Genomic DNA, 17,133 nt, shown 5'->3' on the forward strand with positions numbered 1-17,133 from the left:
GAGAGGGAAGGAGAGTCAGAAAAAGGAGATAGGTTTGCCTGCTTTGCAAAACGAACTTTTCACAGACTGGGCTGTGTTCTGAAAAGGATGGGAAATGTCCCAGAGGGCAAAAGGCATTTGAAAAACCTGCTCTGTCACTCTTGGAATGTGGTTTTTCCGTGAGGTCATGTTATGCATATGTAGCTAGTAAAACTTTTACGGAATTAACTCTTTGTATTGATGGGCCAAGAGCAATTTATATAATCCTTCTTTCAAACTGCTGGTCTCTTCATTTGGTTTTTACAGAAGGTAGAGCTCCTTTCCGAGTGGCCTTCCCAGCCCTAGGGCAGCTGGACTGAGCTGTTTATGTGATAGGTGTAGAAACAGTTCAAAATTGATGTGTTTCAAGGTTCTCTGGCGAAGCAGTAATAGTTCAGATTAAATGACTTGCTAGTTTCTTACATAAGCCCCAAACTGTGTGTGAGAAGATCATTTAAAAAAAAGTCCACTCCCTTCCCATGTATAATTTCCAGAGTAGTAATGGCGAGGTGGCTCTTACTTGTGATCCATGTCCGTTCCGACAAGCCGCCCTTGTTGTGGTGAGCAGTGGAAAGCTAACTGACGAAGAAGATCCACCTTTCTAGTCAGCGGGGCTTGTGGGGTGGGGGGAATGAGATCGGCGAAATGTTTTAAAATTGGTACTTAACCCCAGGAGCCCTTTTGCTACTTACATTCACTCTTGAAATGATGAACTAACCTCACCTCTACTTTTTCCTTCTAAGCGGCAGTAACTCATATTATCCAGGGGGTAGGGGAGAGTGAATGAGAAAATGGGTGATTTGCTGATGACCAAAGGATCAGTTTTCTCCACAACACATTCGTTTTCGAAAGGGAAGCTTCTGATTCTGGCTTGTTTTGTCCACCGGCAGGTGAAGATGCCATGACAGGGGACACGGACAAGTATCTTGGGCCGCAGGACCTTAAGGAGCTGGGCGATGACTCTCTTCCCGCTGAGGGCTACATGGGCTTCAGTCTTGGGGCCCGTTCCGCCAGGTATTTTATCGTTGCCGTTCTTCACAATTAATTTAATACAACCATGATTTGTCATCAACCAAAGTCATTTTCATTTTTCACATTATCCTCCAACGTGCTCTTTGGATGAGGGTGAGAATTTGGTGGAATGTTCTCAACCCCGGTGTACATCTCTGTCGTGGTTTTTCAGTCCTTGGTTTTCCATGATTGAACATGTCAAGTGTTGGTTTGTTCCCACCTTGCAGTCATACTTCAAGCATGACAGTAGAAGACCTCACTGACAGAACTGGGAGAGCCCGTGTGGGCTCCGTGTTTCAGAATTAAATTGTGTTCCATATTGAATGAAAAAAATCTTATTTTCCAATAAGTACAATACAGTTGTATTGATTGTTCTGTTTTCTTCACTGCAAGAATCATTCTTGATCGAGACTTAAAAGAGAGCATTCTTGAAAAAAAAAATTCATTAGAATTATCTACCAAGTGTTTGGGTATCTCTTCTAAAACTATGCCATTACTTCGTTTACACGGGATGCGTCTGGAGTGTTCCCGGACTTACCCAAAGTCACAGACAGGAGTGGTAGCGAATTCAATCCTTAAAACTGGAGTGTAAAACTTTTGCATGTGAAAAACTTGGCTCGTACTTACCTGACGCTGGTTGAAAGAAACAGGACCTTGTCCAGAATTTGGGGACTTCTTTTCCCTGGTTGGTTTAAGAGCATGTTTGCTGACAGTCAAGTTATTTTAAAGCTAATAATTAAACTTTCTGAGCCAGAGCCCTGAGGACATTTTCCTATAGTTTAAGGATCTGTTGTAAAAAGTTTCATTGTCTAATAGTAAGTGGCACTTCCCACAAAGTAAAGCCTGGGAGTATATTCTCAGTGTTGTTGATGTGGTCAGTTTAGAAACTGAATTGATTTTTCTTCCACTTAGTCTTTTTATTAGTGGAATTTGGAACATCATGTAACTCCATAGAATTTTTGCTTGATAAATGTATTTGTAAAAGTCCTTGAAAGCTTATTGTAGCAGGTATCATTAATAAGAAGGGGGAAATAACTTTTTAAAAATACCTAATGTTTCAGGTAAGCACACAGAGCCATAAGCTACAACGGAAAATAGGCAGAATCTCAAAGGATCTCAAGGGAAAATTCTATTTAGAGGCTTAATAGCTTTTGCAATCCAATAACTAGCTGATTGTCTTCCTCAGATAATATGTAAAAGCTACATTTTGTGAATCAATCATTTGTATATAGAAAATTGTAGAAGCTGATATCCAGTGAGAGGTGAAACCAGCATATTGTCTCTTATTATATAATGTTTCTCAGGATAGTTCTAAAGCTTTCACACTTCTGGTCTTGATTGCACCGTTATGATTTGTTGCTGTTATATGTAACTCATTTTTTTTTTTTACATTGGCAACTCATGTTATGCTCAGAGGCAAATCTGCAAGAAAATCTATAAAGCCGATATATTTTTAAAAATACTGTTACAGTATTACCAAATATAATATTCTGAGTGTAACATTTAAAAGGAATACATTCAATGTGTAACTCATTCAACCATAACATTTTTTTCTTTTTTCCCTGTCTGATTTTTTTGCTTTCCACTTCTCCTGTGTTTTTCTAAAAATACTTTAAATTAGTCCCAAGATCAGGTAAGAAGATATGTCCCTTTTAAGGTGTTTTTCTGCCCTTCCCTGACTCATGTTCTCATTTTTATTTTCTTCAGCATTGTGCTGTGCTGTGCTGTGCTGTGCTGTGCTGCGATGTGCTTTTCTTTTTTTTTCCTGCTCAGCATTAGGAAATCACTTTTGTAATTCTGAGACACCTAGCAAGTCACTAAATGTATGACAAGAGATGTGACTAATGCAAAATTGAATACTGAAGGAATTTCTTTCCTTTAACAAAGTTTGTATAGTGCATGAAGTAACTGGAGAATTTCATTGGGTTTGAAGAAAAAGTCTTGATTTGAAAAGCAGTCTGTTTGCTGGTGGCTGTTTTATTTGACTTTGTCCTAGGTACATTAGGATAATTTTAGACTTCTGAGGCATGTGTTTTTCTAATACTTCCTGTATTTAACACTTAGGGTATACTGATGGCTACAAATAATATAGTTGACCTTAGTTAAAAACAATTTAATGCTTTCCAGATCCCCATGCAAATGATACCTAGTTTTAGTAGCTGAAAGGGCTCTGATGTAGTAAGGATTCAGAGCCATGCTTGATGGACATAATGAGCTCCATCTGTCTAATGTCACTTGGCTGGCAACAGTGAGGAACAGGAACTTAGACATTATATATAACGAAGACATCTTTAGGCTTTTCCATTGACAGCACCCAGTTTCTAGGCTCTGTTCTTCAGTTGACACTCATACAGAAGTTAAAAAAACAAAAGAGGATATCTTAAAAATATTAACAAATCGTAGATATCTTTAAAAACTGAAGTTAGAATGAAGAGGTAATAATTTTTTTACAACATTTAAGTGTTTATTCACATATACTATAAAGCGGTTCTTACATACCACCGATGTTAGCACATGCAGTGGAAACCAGAATTTCTAGAAACGAATGTGCAGTACAGAGAGTGGGGCTTCCCAGTGCCTCCCACACCACATCACTGGGGCAAATAGAACCTTGCTATGAGTGCTAGAAGTTAGACTGATGATGTGGCCCCTAGCCACAAAAGACTGTTTACATTAAAATCAGTAAAGATTAAATAAAATTCCGTTCTTCAGTCACACTAGCCAGGCCTTAGGTGTTCAGCACCCATATGTGGGCAGTGGCCACTGTCTTGGTGCAGATTAAAACATGCCCATCATTGCAGAAGGTTCTATTGGACAGTGTTGAGTTAGAGAGTAGAAAGACAATATCTGCTTTTAGGAAGTTTATATTGCATTGGAGAGAAGGTAAGGGGCTAGAAACCGGAGTAACATAAAAAAAAAAAAAGTTTGCCACTGAAGCAGGAAAAAAAATGAAGAGTTATGTGTCATGTGACTGGGCCCAGAAGGCCCGCCCATGCAAGTGGCCAGGCACGTGGCTTCCTGGGTAACTCCTCTGCAGAGATAAGGCTTAGTTCTTTGTGCTTTTGGTTTTTGCTTCTCTATCCAGTCTCTCATATTTGTGCCTTACTCATAAAAGTCTGTATAAATTTGCTGACGACACTAGAGAACGATGGTTATCTTGAGGTTGAAGATCCCCCCAAGATTCTGGTGGAAGGCAGGGCTGTAATCCTAGAAGAATGCGTCTACTCATTTGTGCAGACCCTTAGAATAATTCCTGTAGTTCAGGGGCCTCTGTATCTTGATACAAAAATATCCACCTTGGGTGATCTTTAGTGAGCAGCGGAGAAAAGAAGTCATTTTGTGCAAAGCAAGGACCCATTTCTTACAGACCTCTTTGCTGTTTTCCCTGTCGCACACACACAAGGCAAGACCAAGGCCTGATTCTATTGGTAAAGATTCAAGCAGCCACATTTAGATCCAGACAGTTTATTACTTACGTGGACGTGATCGGTGGCAACATCCCACTGTCCTTTTCCTCCATATGAGTCCGGACGCCCCTAAAACAAAAGGGGCTGTCTGCCTCCCACAGTAGTTGTGGATCCTGCATTGCTGGGACCACAGCTCAGCGGTTTCTTGTCCTGAAGCTCTGTCCCAAGGAGGGCGGGGCAGGAAGTGTCACCTCATCCTAAACAAGAGGCAATGCAAAGGTACCTTATGACAGCCTATCATGATAGGTGGGATAGGGAGGCAAGACAGAGATGACCTCAGAGCAGCTCCTCACAGGCTTGTCCTCTGTTTCTGGAGGATTAATCCCAAGGCGTTCTGCCGAGGCTCAGATTAGCTGCAATCCCAGTCCGCCTGCATGTCCTATGTGCATATGTGCAGGCTTCCCAGCATCCCTTACTGTATTGTTTTTTTTAAGTTGAGATGTAATTGACATATAACATGTTAGTTTCAGGTATACAAAACAATGATCACCACAATAAGTCACATTAACATCCATCACTGCACATAGTTATGAATATTTTTTTTCTTGTGATGAGAACTTTTGAGATCTACTCTCTTAGCAGCGTTTAAATACTCAATACAATATTATTAGCTAAGTCACCATGATGTATACCGCATCCCCAGGACTTATTTATTTTCTAACTGAAGTTCATACCTTTTGACCGTCTTTGCTCACTTCTCCTGCCCCGCCATCCCCTCCCCCAACCCTCTGTTGGTTTTTAGTTTCAAGGTCAGTGTGTGAGAGGCATTTCAGGACCTCAGGGGTCTTGTACTCTGAGAACCTCAGGGGCTGTGTAGAGGATTTAAAAGAGAATCTAAGGAGAAGACAATATAAGGCACAAGGAAGGAAAGAGGAGAACAAGGAAAGACAAAGTAACCATATGTGAAAACTGAATTTTCCAAGGCCAGAAAGATGGCAAAGATCATGCAAGGTCTATTTGTCATACTAACTTTTTGATGTTTTCCATGAGTCCAGCTGTAAACCAGAGCTCTTACTAGGTTAAATCCATATCTGGTTTCCAGAAACTTATGAACAGACCCATTTGTGGCACACATAATTCCATTCAGTAGTGCAAGGTGAACAGCTATGGACCAGAAATAAAGGAGACTCTAACATTATGGTCTTAACCATAGAAAACTCTCTCAAATTATCAAATTATCGAGAGTCATCTGGTTCTTCTCAGTCTCCATGTTGGTTCAGCTGTCATAGTGAAACATCCAAAGTTTTCATGCATTTAACACCATTTGGCCTAATTTTAAACAAAATCTGATCATGAGGTTGTCCAAGCTGAAGAGATTTCCCCAAATATAAGGGATTTTATTTTTCGATGATGTCTTTTCAAGAACAACTTCTGTTGATATTTTTAGCCATCTTGCCTGTTTTCCAAGTTGCATGCATTAATTTTATTTTATTCATCTCATCATCATCCACCACTCTTGAATGGTAAACTGTAAATACAACAGCCTCCGCTCCTTCAGTTCGGATAGGTCGTACACCTTGAACAGAAGCTCCTACGCGCGGGACAGCATGGTGATTGAAGAACTCCTCGTGCCTTCCAAAGAGCAGGTATGTGCTCTCCTCCCAATATTCTTGGATTGTTGAACTCTCATTGCTATGATTGAATCGAGCTCTTTGTCCCATGACAAAACTTGTATTTCAAGTGTTTGATTTTATATTAGTAAATCTTCCTCTACTGCCAGGAACAAAGGGAAAAAAATGATTTGGAAAAAAAAAAGAGGGAAAAAAGAAAAAATCAGTTGTGCCACGTACAGAAATAGGCTGCTTGTCTGCAGGTGAATCCCTAATGGCCCACAGGGAGGAACTCAAAGTCCTAGCAAAGACAGGGGTCACTTTCTCACTTCAAGGTCAACTCTATTTCAGTTTTTTAAAAGAATTAATACTAATTGATAGCTCAAGTCGATGACATCACCCACACGGGTGTTTGATTTTCCTAACCATACTGGGTGCCTGTTGGAAGTTGCTAGAATTGTTTTTAGCATGTAGTTAAAGCTGAGATTGGCTAGGTTTTCGATTCCTTAGCATCAAAGCTGCCTGTGATGGGCCTTTTCAAGAGGTGATAGTATTTTGTTTTCTACCAGAATCTCTGCTGGTGTTCATGCAATTTCTTCTTTCCAGGAATTGTGGTTGAAAAGATACTGGTTTAATGCAAGAAGTTCCAGCAACATAGTCCTGCTGCATTTGGGCTAAGGGTGGTTCGTTCTTCTAGATACACACAATACCTGGTTTTAAATGCACGCAGTCATGAGCTAATGATGAATGAAACTGTTTGGGCCATAACGCTAATTTCAGAAGTGGCTTATCATATTTAACCAATGTCAATAATTGGTGAAATTATGCTAGATGTATTTATTCGCTGAACAATGAAGGTAAACTGGAGCAGAAGAGTAAGTGATAGGAACAGTATCACCAAGTTAGAGGTTTAAGCAGCTGGTAGTCAGATTTTTGGGACTCTCCTGTGTTTAGAGATGCTGACTTCCAGATATATTGATGTACGTTGTACTTCAAAAAAACCTACAATAAATATTTTATTATTCTACACTCTGTAGAACATTCTTCGCAAGCAGATTTTACAGAGGTGAATACTATGGTGGCTGTTCAGTGTTTGGTCAGACATAAACACCCTTTGTAGAATAATTATAGGCGTGATAGCATGTCATGGTTTAAGCACTAGAGAATGCAGTTGTCTCCACTAATGAAGTTCATAAGCTCTTGGAAGTCAGGTGTTGCCCGGGGATTGGTTGAGATTTTCTGAGGAGCTCTCTCTTGGTTTGCTGTGGTCTTTATCCTGGTCGGGTAATCCTGATCTCTTCACATTCCCAATTAAAATGAGATGTTAGTGGATATATTAATGAAAGAAGTGTAGACATGCCTGTTATTCTCCAGGCCTAAGGAAACCCCACAAAGCTTATACAATCGCAGGTGATAGGAGATTCCTTGGGTATCAGTAACACTTTGGTCATATATAAAACATGTGCCTAGTTCTAGAATGGGATCTCAAATGCTTGATTGAACCTCATTGTGGTTTATATTTCTGAATATGTATTTACTATGGGACAAGGGTCTGAAATTGGGACCACCACCAGCATTAGCACCATGACCTCACCATCACTCCCACCATCACTGCCACTCCGGTGGCCATAGTTACACTACCTTTCAATTTCTGCATGTCAACCTTAAAATGTAAGTGTTTGCCATGCCACGGGGCTGCAAACAGGCTTCTGAGGGTTCTCACACCATGACCTGTTAGCTACTGCCAAGACCCGCTTACTCAGGGGGGCTGGAAGCGACAGCTTTAATCAGAATGAAGGATTTGTGAAAAGAAAGGATAAAGAGAACATTAAAGGTAAAACTGATGTTCTTTCATTGAGTTTGTTGCTGCTTAAATTTGAAAAGCACCTCTGTGGCTGTCACAAATATCTCTGTAGAGTAGTCAGGAGAAAGAAGAGCTTAGGACATCTTGAACCTTTACAAATAAATCTTTAAGTTGATAACTGCAGAGGTGGAAAGTTGCTTTCTTTAGTGACCACAGAGAATCCCATGGTCTGACAGGTGTTCTTTGTGGAACTAGCACATTTAATGAACACATGCACTATTCATGGCCACACAACTTCATGATAAATTCACCAGAGATTTGAAAAAAATGTATGAATGACAAAAAGATATTTTAGGGACAGTTGAGGCCACTTGAAAATATACTGGCTATATTGTTAGGAAATTATTGTTAGTTCTGCCAACAGTGACAATGTTATTAAAGCTATATAGGGGAATATCTCCATTCCGGGGGTATGCATGCTGCAGTGTTCAGCAATGAAGTCATCATTAAGTCCGCTGTTTATTTTCAAATGGTTCAACCAAAAGAAGTGTGTGTGGAGAGAGAGCTCATGTGAGCGTAAATATGGCAAAATGTTAATTTTTTAAAAAGACTTTATTTATTTGAGAGAGAGAGTGCACACAAGCATGGGGGAGGGGCAGAGGGCGAGGGAGAAGCAGACTCTCTGCTGAGCAGGGAGCCTGATGTCGGGCTCGATACCAGGACCCAAGATCATGACCCTGAGTTGAAGGCAGACGCTCAACCAGCTGAGCCACCCGGGCGCCCCAAAATGTTAATGTTGAATCAAGGTGAAGTGTATATGGGTATTTCTTACACAGTTTTTTCAATGTCTTTGTTTATTTGAACTCCTTCAAAATGAAAGCTTGGAAGAAAGGGGAACACAAATGTTGACTTCTTTAGTCTCCTGTATCTCATTTATTACAGAGGAGGGAAGAGACTAATTCCTCAAAAGAGAGGCCTTAAGAGGGAATAGTCTAGTCAAGACTAATGAGAAGCATTTTACTTGAGAAGTATGCTTCATATAAGCACAAACTTTATATTAGAATTAAGTGCCAAAATTATTAGTTTATATCCATCGTGCCTCTAAATCTGCATTTATAAACTTCAAAACTGAGTTTCTGCACAGTATTGATTTTGTCTGAAAGCATGCACAAAGCCTTAAATATTTAGAATTCTAAAGGCAATAATACATGACTTACCGTCAGATTTAAAACTGTCGTGGCCCAGTTAAAGTTGCGTTGACACCTAAAGGTGGAAAATGAATAAAAATGACCTCTCCACGCACTGCTCGTTTTCAGCAAGAGGAGACTTCACCAATACAAAGCATAGTCAGTTGCCTCTTATTATCATGCTGCTGATTAATCAGTTTGCACGTTGACCACAGTTAAAGTACCGTTGAGACTCGGGAAAATTAGCACAGGCCTGCTGTTCCCATACTCCTAAGAACCTATGCTGGTGAAGGCAGGTGTGGAGGCCAGAGCTGGGAACGGAGTTGGGAGAAGTGAGCCCATCCTCCTGCCCTGCTGAGCCTTAATCAAGATCAGTCTGTAAACCACTTAGTCCCCCCTCTTGAATAATCAGGAGTGAACTCTTATTCCTGGGCTATTGGGTTATCCATGAACTCCCTATACTTTTACCTTCCCTTTACCTTGTAATCAAGAGTCACCTGTAGATATGCCTCTGAAAATGTATTTGTAAATAAATCATGCCTTGCATTTGTCAGGTTTTATTATTTAAAGCAGTGACTCTCAGCCCTGACTGCCCATGAGAATTAAAGAATTTTTAAGACTGTTGCTCACCATATGACTTTACTCATAATTGGAATTTAAGAAACAAAACAAAGGAAAAGAGACAAACCAAGAAACAGACTCTTGATTTTAGAGAACTGATGGTTGTCAGAGGGGAGGCAGGTGGGGGATGGGTCAAGTAGGGATTAAGGAGTGCGCTGTCAGGGGACGAGCACTGGGTAATGGATGGCACTGTTGAATCATTATATCATACACCTGAAACTCATATAAGGCTGCATTTTAAGTACCTGGAATTAGAATAAAAACTTACAAACAAACACGATTGCCCAGTGACTGGGAGACGCTAGGCATAGCATGTTTTGATGCACCCGAAACTGAAAACCCCCGATTCCTAGTCAGAATTTTTAATTGGGAGATGGGCGGCTTCCAACTGGCTGGCTCAGTTGGAAGCGCATGTGACTCTTAATCTCAGGGTCATGAGTTCGAGCCCCACCTTGGGTGTACAGATTACTAGGATTCACCATTGGGACTCACACTGGAATCACCACATGGCTGGGACCTTTTTGTACGTTGATCATTCAGCATCTCATGTATTTGTTTTATAAGCTCTGATTTGTGCATGTCAGATTGTCTTAGAACAAGATCTGTGCACAGAAACATTCTTTTCCAAAGAGAAGGTAGCAAAGACAGGGATGATGCCAAACCGAAGCCGGGTTGTCTAGGATGAATATAATAGACTGGTTCTTTCATTTCTTCTGACGTAATTACTGAAAGCACCTGTCCAGCATGGCTTATGTAGTCGCTGTATATGTCCACACTGTGTCAGGAGGTGTGGTCATACTTATGCTGATAGTGGTGAGAACGGTTCATTTTGAGCTCCTACTGTATGCAAGACACTGCTCTAAGTGTTTTGCCAGTATCAACTCATTTACATTTCACAAAAACCCTTTGAGATAGTGTTTTGGCTCCATTAAAAAGATGAAGAAACTGAGGCACAGTCAGCTTATGTGACTTACCCCAGGGGACACGGGTGGTTAATGGCAGTCATTGGCCATGTGGCTCCAGGTCCATCTGCATTGCTGTCTGTGGGAAAGGAGCCATCAGAGAGCCCTCAGACTTTATACTCTGTCCTCCAAGATCTCATGCTTGTTAGTATTGTTAATATGCACGCAGTACCATCATCTTTATCCTTTTTTTAGCATTAAAGATTATATTTAGACACGTGTTCTCTATTATGCTTGTGCCAAATTCTAATTAAATCTCTTATTTAACGTGACTTAAAAGGAACTGACAACTTATATTCAGCAACAAGTTATGAAAATTATGGAGAAAATTATTATGCTAAGAGCTATGACATGGAAGCATCATTAAGGGAATGGGAATACTTGACCTTCACATAGATATGAGGTAGAAAGCATGATAGTGGTCTAAAAATGTTTTGCCGGCTAACCAATTAATTATATTTCCTATGAATGACCCTAGAAGTACTTGCAAGACCAAGGGATGTATGTATACAGCAAGCAAAAACATTTAATTCAGTATGATTTCTGGTAGTTATCCAAAAATAGGAGCAGAGCAGAAATCACTTAGGGACATGGGTTGGTTTTGCCTTGTACACCGTTCCACTTTCTTAGGTAGCCGACAGGATCTGATGGTCAAACCTGTACCCCCATCCATTTCTCAATGTCATTTAGAAGGGTCAGAAATCCCTGCCTCTCCTCCAAGGATGGGCCCGAAACCTGGCCATTCAGAGCATTCCTTTTCCTGGATTACAGTGATTAATTTGGTTAAAATGTAAAATCTAAGCCAGTCTAATGGGACTCAAATTTGAGACTTTCTGTAGCCTTTTGGGGTTGCTAAGCTCTAAAGGTGATGTCAGCCCAGATCTGCTAAGGATGGAGCACGTGAAAACAAACAGTTCCTACCATCTTCTGAGCCATGGATGGATGCAGCCGTGCCTGAAGTTGGTCCCTCCCAGACTTTCTTACAATATAAACCAGTGAATTAATCTCAATCTCCTCCCACCCCTGGGAGGCGGGGAGTGTCTTAAGCCAGTTTAATTGGGGTTTGGGTCCTCACTAGTATGTTTACATTGGGGGTGGTCAAACCTGACATGAACAACCACATATCAAGGGCAACATAGAGTCTTCTAGTGCCATTCGATCTTGAGATTCTGTTTTATGCTTTCTCTCTAGAGCTAAATAAATGTAAGCTTAACAAAATAAGAAAATGAGGTATGGTTCAAGAGAATAGCTATGCATTAGGATGTTCTAAGCAAAAACTTTTAGAAAAACATTCTTTTCTAGTTGGTCACTAAGCAATGTCCATTTCCTTTCAATTCCATTGCTGTAGGGGTAGCGCGTCCATGAAAAGAGAGAAACGGGGCAGCTGCGAGGCCCTGTCCCTCTCTTAGGAGGTTGCTTTCATTTGCAGCCTTCCCCACTCAGACCAGATTTGCCCACATGGTGTATGTCTCAGGGGGTGAGTGGCAGGGCTTCTAATACTGACCAGGTTAGAAGGTTGAACTAGTGTGTGACGGTTGCATTGGCTCTTTGAATGGGAGCTGTGGAGTCATTCTGTCCTCACCGTTGGAGGCCTTACTCGAGCCTCCCCGTATCTGGAGGCAGCCGTCATATCTTCCACTCCGTAACTCTCTCATTTGTCTCACAGCCCCGGACTCCAGATCCTTTGGGTTAGACTTGGTCTTTTTTAGGCTAAGGATGATCTTATGTATACTTAGTCGTATGAAGTGCTATGTACTACTTGACGTATTAGCAAGTCATGTGTGAATTGGAGGATTCTTCAAGAGAAGTTGCACGTCTGTCACTTTAAGACCTAGGCAGTTTCCACTTATCTCAGTAAGAGAAAAGAAGAATGCCTAATCCCAAAGGCTGGTTATGCCAATGCTCAGTTTTTCCTTCTCTGCCCCTCACTCCATTCTCCTCCTGCACCTCCCCTTTCCTCCCATCAGCAGATCAGTCATCCTGTTTCTTGTGGTGAAGGTAGTTCTAAGGGGTTCTCAGAAATGTGCCTGGTGGTAGAAGGTAGCCAGCCTCGGGATTAAAGATTTGCTAGAGATAGTCGCCTGGAAGATAAACACCTTTGACTAGTGACATTTAATATGCTGCTTTTTCTCTTCAGAGTGCTTTGCCAGCATTACTCAGGTGATCCATTCAACACCTCTCACAGATTGGTCAGCAAGATTACGCATTTTTTTTTTCGAGGCAGACAGGTTGGTGTTGGGAGGTAGAACAGTTTAGATGTCTTGAGCTGGATGTTGTGTTAACAGCTTCCATGCTGACCTTGATTCACCTTCTTTTGTGCAAGTTGGTAGCTAAATTAGTTTTCCATCAGTCAGATTTGGAAATCCCAAAGAACTCAGCTTCTATGGTTTGCATTTTAGTCTCACATAAATCTTAGGGGTAATAAATGTTGACTTTAAGAAAAGAAATACTTGAGGGGGAAAAAAGACCTGCTTTGGTAAGCCTTTAATTGTTATTTTATTTTCTGCTTAAATCAGGTTTTCTTTTGTGGAATCCATTTTTTTAAGGTATACAAATGGTGTTTTGATATATGTGTGTAATAGAAATGATTTCCGTACTCAAGCTTACACACCCATCGCCTCCTGTACTTGGCATTTTTGTGTGCACAGTAAGAACAGTTGCGATCTCTCTTAGCAAATTTCAGGAATATAATACATTGTTATTAACTACAGTCCCCACGCTGTAGATTAGGTTTCCAGAATTTACTAATCTTATAACTGCAAGTTTGTCCTCGGTAATCAATATGCCCCCACTTCCTCTACCCCCAGCCTCTGGTAACTACCATTCTGTTGTCAGTTACTATGGATTAAACCTTTTTTTTTTTTAAAGACGGACTCCATTCCTTAAAAGAATATTTCCAGCTCGTCACGCTAGATGTCCAAACAGACCCGTAGCAGTTTGCCGTTTCTCTCAGTGTCTGCTGTAGATCACAATACTTAGAGTGCTTGTTGTAGTACTTGCCACAGCGTTTTGTTAATGGATCATCTGACGTCCTGCTTTCAGCTTCCTTGTGGACTGTCGTTACCACTTACAGACGAAGAAGCTGGGGCTGAGAGGAGTGTTTCACTTGCCCAGTGTCACTGGGTGATAGGGCTGAGCCTAGAATTGAGGTCCAGTGGCTACTTACCCATTCTGTGGCTGACCGCTAGGCTGCCCCTCTAACACACCACGTGGCCGACCTGACAAAGCATGTTCACCGTGGGAAAAGTCGGTATTTACACAAGTGTGTGTCATAGCCCAACCCCCACCATTGTTTGTGAAGCCAGCAGGCTGCCTCCTGCAGTCTGATGAGACATACGCTCTCCTCAGAGCTCCGGAGAGCCTGCAATGTTCTGTCAATTTAAGAAATTCATTATCTCCACTTGCAAAAACTCTAGGAAGTTTAGGATCATTATAATCTGTGTTTTTGTTTTTCATAGCGGTTTGGAATTTTCACTTTTATTTTTTTATTATGTTCAGTTAGCCAACGTACAGTACATTATTCGTTTTGTTGTGGTGTTCAGTGATTCATTAGTTGTGTATAACACCCAGTGCTTATCACAACCTCTGCCCTCCTTAGTACCCACCCCCCCACCCCCCTCCTTCTGTAACCCTCAGTCTGTTTCCCAGAGTCCAGAGGCTCTCATGGTTTATCTCCCTCTCTGATTTCTTCCCATTTAGTTTTCCCTCCCTTCTCCTGTGGTCCTCCGTCCTATTCCTTAGAATTTTCAAATCACTTTCACAATACTTGGGTCATTCCGTTCTCACAGTGAATTGGGACAGGTAATTTCATCAGCCAGTTACCCTCATGCAGAAATGGAGGTTCGGTGAGGTGTTTGACTTGTCACTCACTGGGCAGTGAAGTGATCGAGCCAAAGTCAGACCCAAGTCATGTATTCTTGGTGTAAGGGAACTGACACCCACATGGGTTCCCCTGTCCTGGTCCTGTCCAGTTTGTGGCCAAGGGGTAACATTATCCTTGCAAGCCTTTCTTGTCATGGGCTCCTCGTCTGGTGTCAACGGCCAGCTGTTTCTCAAGTAAACTGTGTTTACACCTTTTCAGATTAGATGCACTGGGTTTTGTATGTAACCTGATAGTGCGAGGTCTACCTGGTGCTGTTACCCACGGCACGTCAAGGCCACCAGTTAATCTACAGGACTGCCTTCTGCTGGCTCCTGGGGCAGCAGAGCTGACAGAGAAGGACCTTCCCTGGTGTCATCCAGTACTGGGGTTTGACGGTTGGCAGCCTGGAGAAGTATCTAATATTGAAGTTAATTGGGTGGTTCTTTCTTTTCCTTGCGTATATACTTTCTGGCCCCCTGCCTCTTTTCTTCTGTGCCGGGACATTTATTTCCAGACCTGGGCATTTGGGTGTGTCCCCTTGTAAAGCCCGTGTGTACTTGCTCTTCTCTTTCCTCTGATGAATAGGGCTAGTGAGAAACTATTTTTGGAAAGTATTAAGCTCATGGAGACAGTGATATCATCATTAGTCAGGCTTTGGACTCTATTGAATAATGTGCATTTTGATTTTAATAGGGTCCTTGACATCACTTCCAAGATGAAAAATGGTGTGCTTATTATTCATATCATTTTTGATGTGGGAGTAAAAGGTCTTATTAAGTGAGTATGAATTTTTCCTTAACACAGTGTCCTGCTCAAGCTGCCTGTTCAGGGTGTTGACTTTGTGTTGTCAGATTTTTGAAGTTTCTCTCTGAACTTCAGTTTCCTCGTCTGTGAAATGAGTATAATATGACTCCTAGTGTGACTAGGTCCTGAGGATTCAGAGAAGAAATGAATGTAAAGGTCTAGGACAGTGCTTGACACTGAGCTGCCACACAATAAGCTTTGGTATTGCTACTGTTAACATAGGAATTTAAGCATTTTTGAATCAATAAGTAAGTCCTGTACATTTACAAGATGCATTTTTCTAACCAAATGGGCTCTGTTGATTTGATATAAGCATGCTGTGTATGTAACTGTAAAGGACCAGTGCTGGCACCGGAACATTTTTGTTTTTGCTGTGTTTTCCCCAAATTATCACATTTTAGCAAATGAGCTAATATAAATGAAAGTCCTTTGAAAAACAGAAATGACTTCATATATAAAGAAACATTAATATGACTCCATACCAACACTGGCCTTGGTGCCAGATTTTTGATGTACGTTTTTATTTAATCTCCACAGCAACCAACCCTCAGTTTGCAAATGAGGAAACTAAGATTGGGAAAAGCTAAGAAATACACTTAGGATCATGAAGCCGGGAAGCCATGTTGGGGCATCTCCAAGAGGGCTTTCGATAAAGAAAGACAAGGAAAGGTCAAAGGCAGAATATTTCCTTTATTCCTGATGGAGGCCAGGTTGAGGGCTGGCTTAGTGTCTGAGCCAAGTAGGCCTGCTAACTGAACCCCTGAAATAGGCACATCCCCTACCCAGTGGCCCACATCGCCAACCCTAGGGCAGGCATACCCCTCAAGGAGGTAGGCTTCGGGGAGCAGAGGGGCGTGTTCGCTGTCTGGGACCAAGCTGAAGCCCCAGAGAGTGAACATTGAGTTTGAGCAAAGCCTTCCCAGCTGCCTTTCCCGGATCTACCAGCCAGATAAATCACTCCACATCTCCAGGGCCAACGTGAATCTAAAGGGATAGGAAGAGGCCCACAGTTACACAACTGAGTTGCCTTTCAAAATGGAAAACTCAGGAGTGGGAATGAAGTGTTCTCCATTAAGAAGTAGCGAAGGCAATTTTGAAATCTAAGTCTGCCAACTTTTTCCATTAAGCCCTGGGAACACCCTACTTGCTGTGGGAAGCTTAAGAGCCAATCTAGTTCATCTTTCATAACTATCACCATAATGCGATATCCTACTGTCATTTTGAGTGTCTATTTGTTCAGTAACCAAATAGAGGAAAAGCTTTTCCTTGTACCATGGTGCAATTCCCAACAATGTGTCAGAACATTTTGGAATTCATATTGTTTATGAAAATATATAAACAGGTCAAATTTAACATTTCCGTTTTAAGTAAATACTCATCTGTAGAACTAAGTATTTGGAGACAGGGAGCTCAGAAATGAAGCTACGAATTCGGTCTCTTTCTATAAAAACTACAGGTTCAGTCAAATTGCCTTATTTTGTGTTTAGATGGATGCAATGCAGGCTCTTTGTGTGTAGCTTTTTAAAAGTGGTAGGTCTGTTTGCTCATAAGCCTCAGCAAACCTCTCTGGGAAAAAACCTGGGACAAATACTGGGATGTACTGGTCATCGTTCTGACCAAGGATATTTGTTCATTACACATTTGTTCATTTGTATGATGACAGAGTTTCAATGAGTGGCAAAGAGTTTGGAGAGTAAAGGAGTTGGGGAGGACTGGCTGGGACTTGGGGTCCAGGTGCTGGCACCCTCCCGCCTCCATAAATAGTGCATGATGGCCACGATGCCTTCTTGTGTGGTATAATTCATTGTTTCAATAATTAATGTTGCCAGTGCATGTTGCTAAGAGTA

At 41.4% G+C, this 17,133-nt stretch overlaps 1 protein-coding gene across 7 annotated transcripts in view; it reads left to right on the forward strand.

The window, feature by feature from the left end:
- Positions 1-17,133, forward strand: part of ANK3 (ankyrin 3) — a 349,011-nt gene that overhangs the window by 249,305 nt on the left and 82,573 nt on the right. For all 7 annotated transcript variants that reach the window (XM_087863095.1, XM_087863094.1, XM_087863096.1 and 4 more), the window contains 2 exons: positions 909-1,032; positions 5,980-6,082. In XM_087863095.1, the coding sequence (XP_087719221.1) occupies positions 909-1,032; positions 5,980-6,082 (227 nt within the window). The remainder of the gene's footprint in view (positions 1-908; positions 1,033-5,979; positions 6,083-17,133) is intronic.

This window comes from Ursus americanus, chromosome 6 (genome assembly GCF_024610735.1).
Source record: "Ursus americanus isolate L20-20 chromosome 6, mUrsAme1.1.p, whole genome shotgun sequence".
Lineage (NCBI taxonomy): Eukaryota > Metazoa > Chordata > Mammalia > Carnivora > Ursidae > Ursus > Ursus americanus.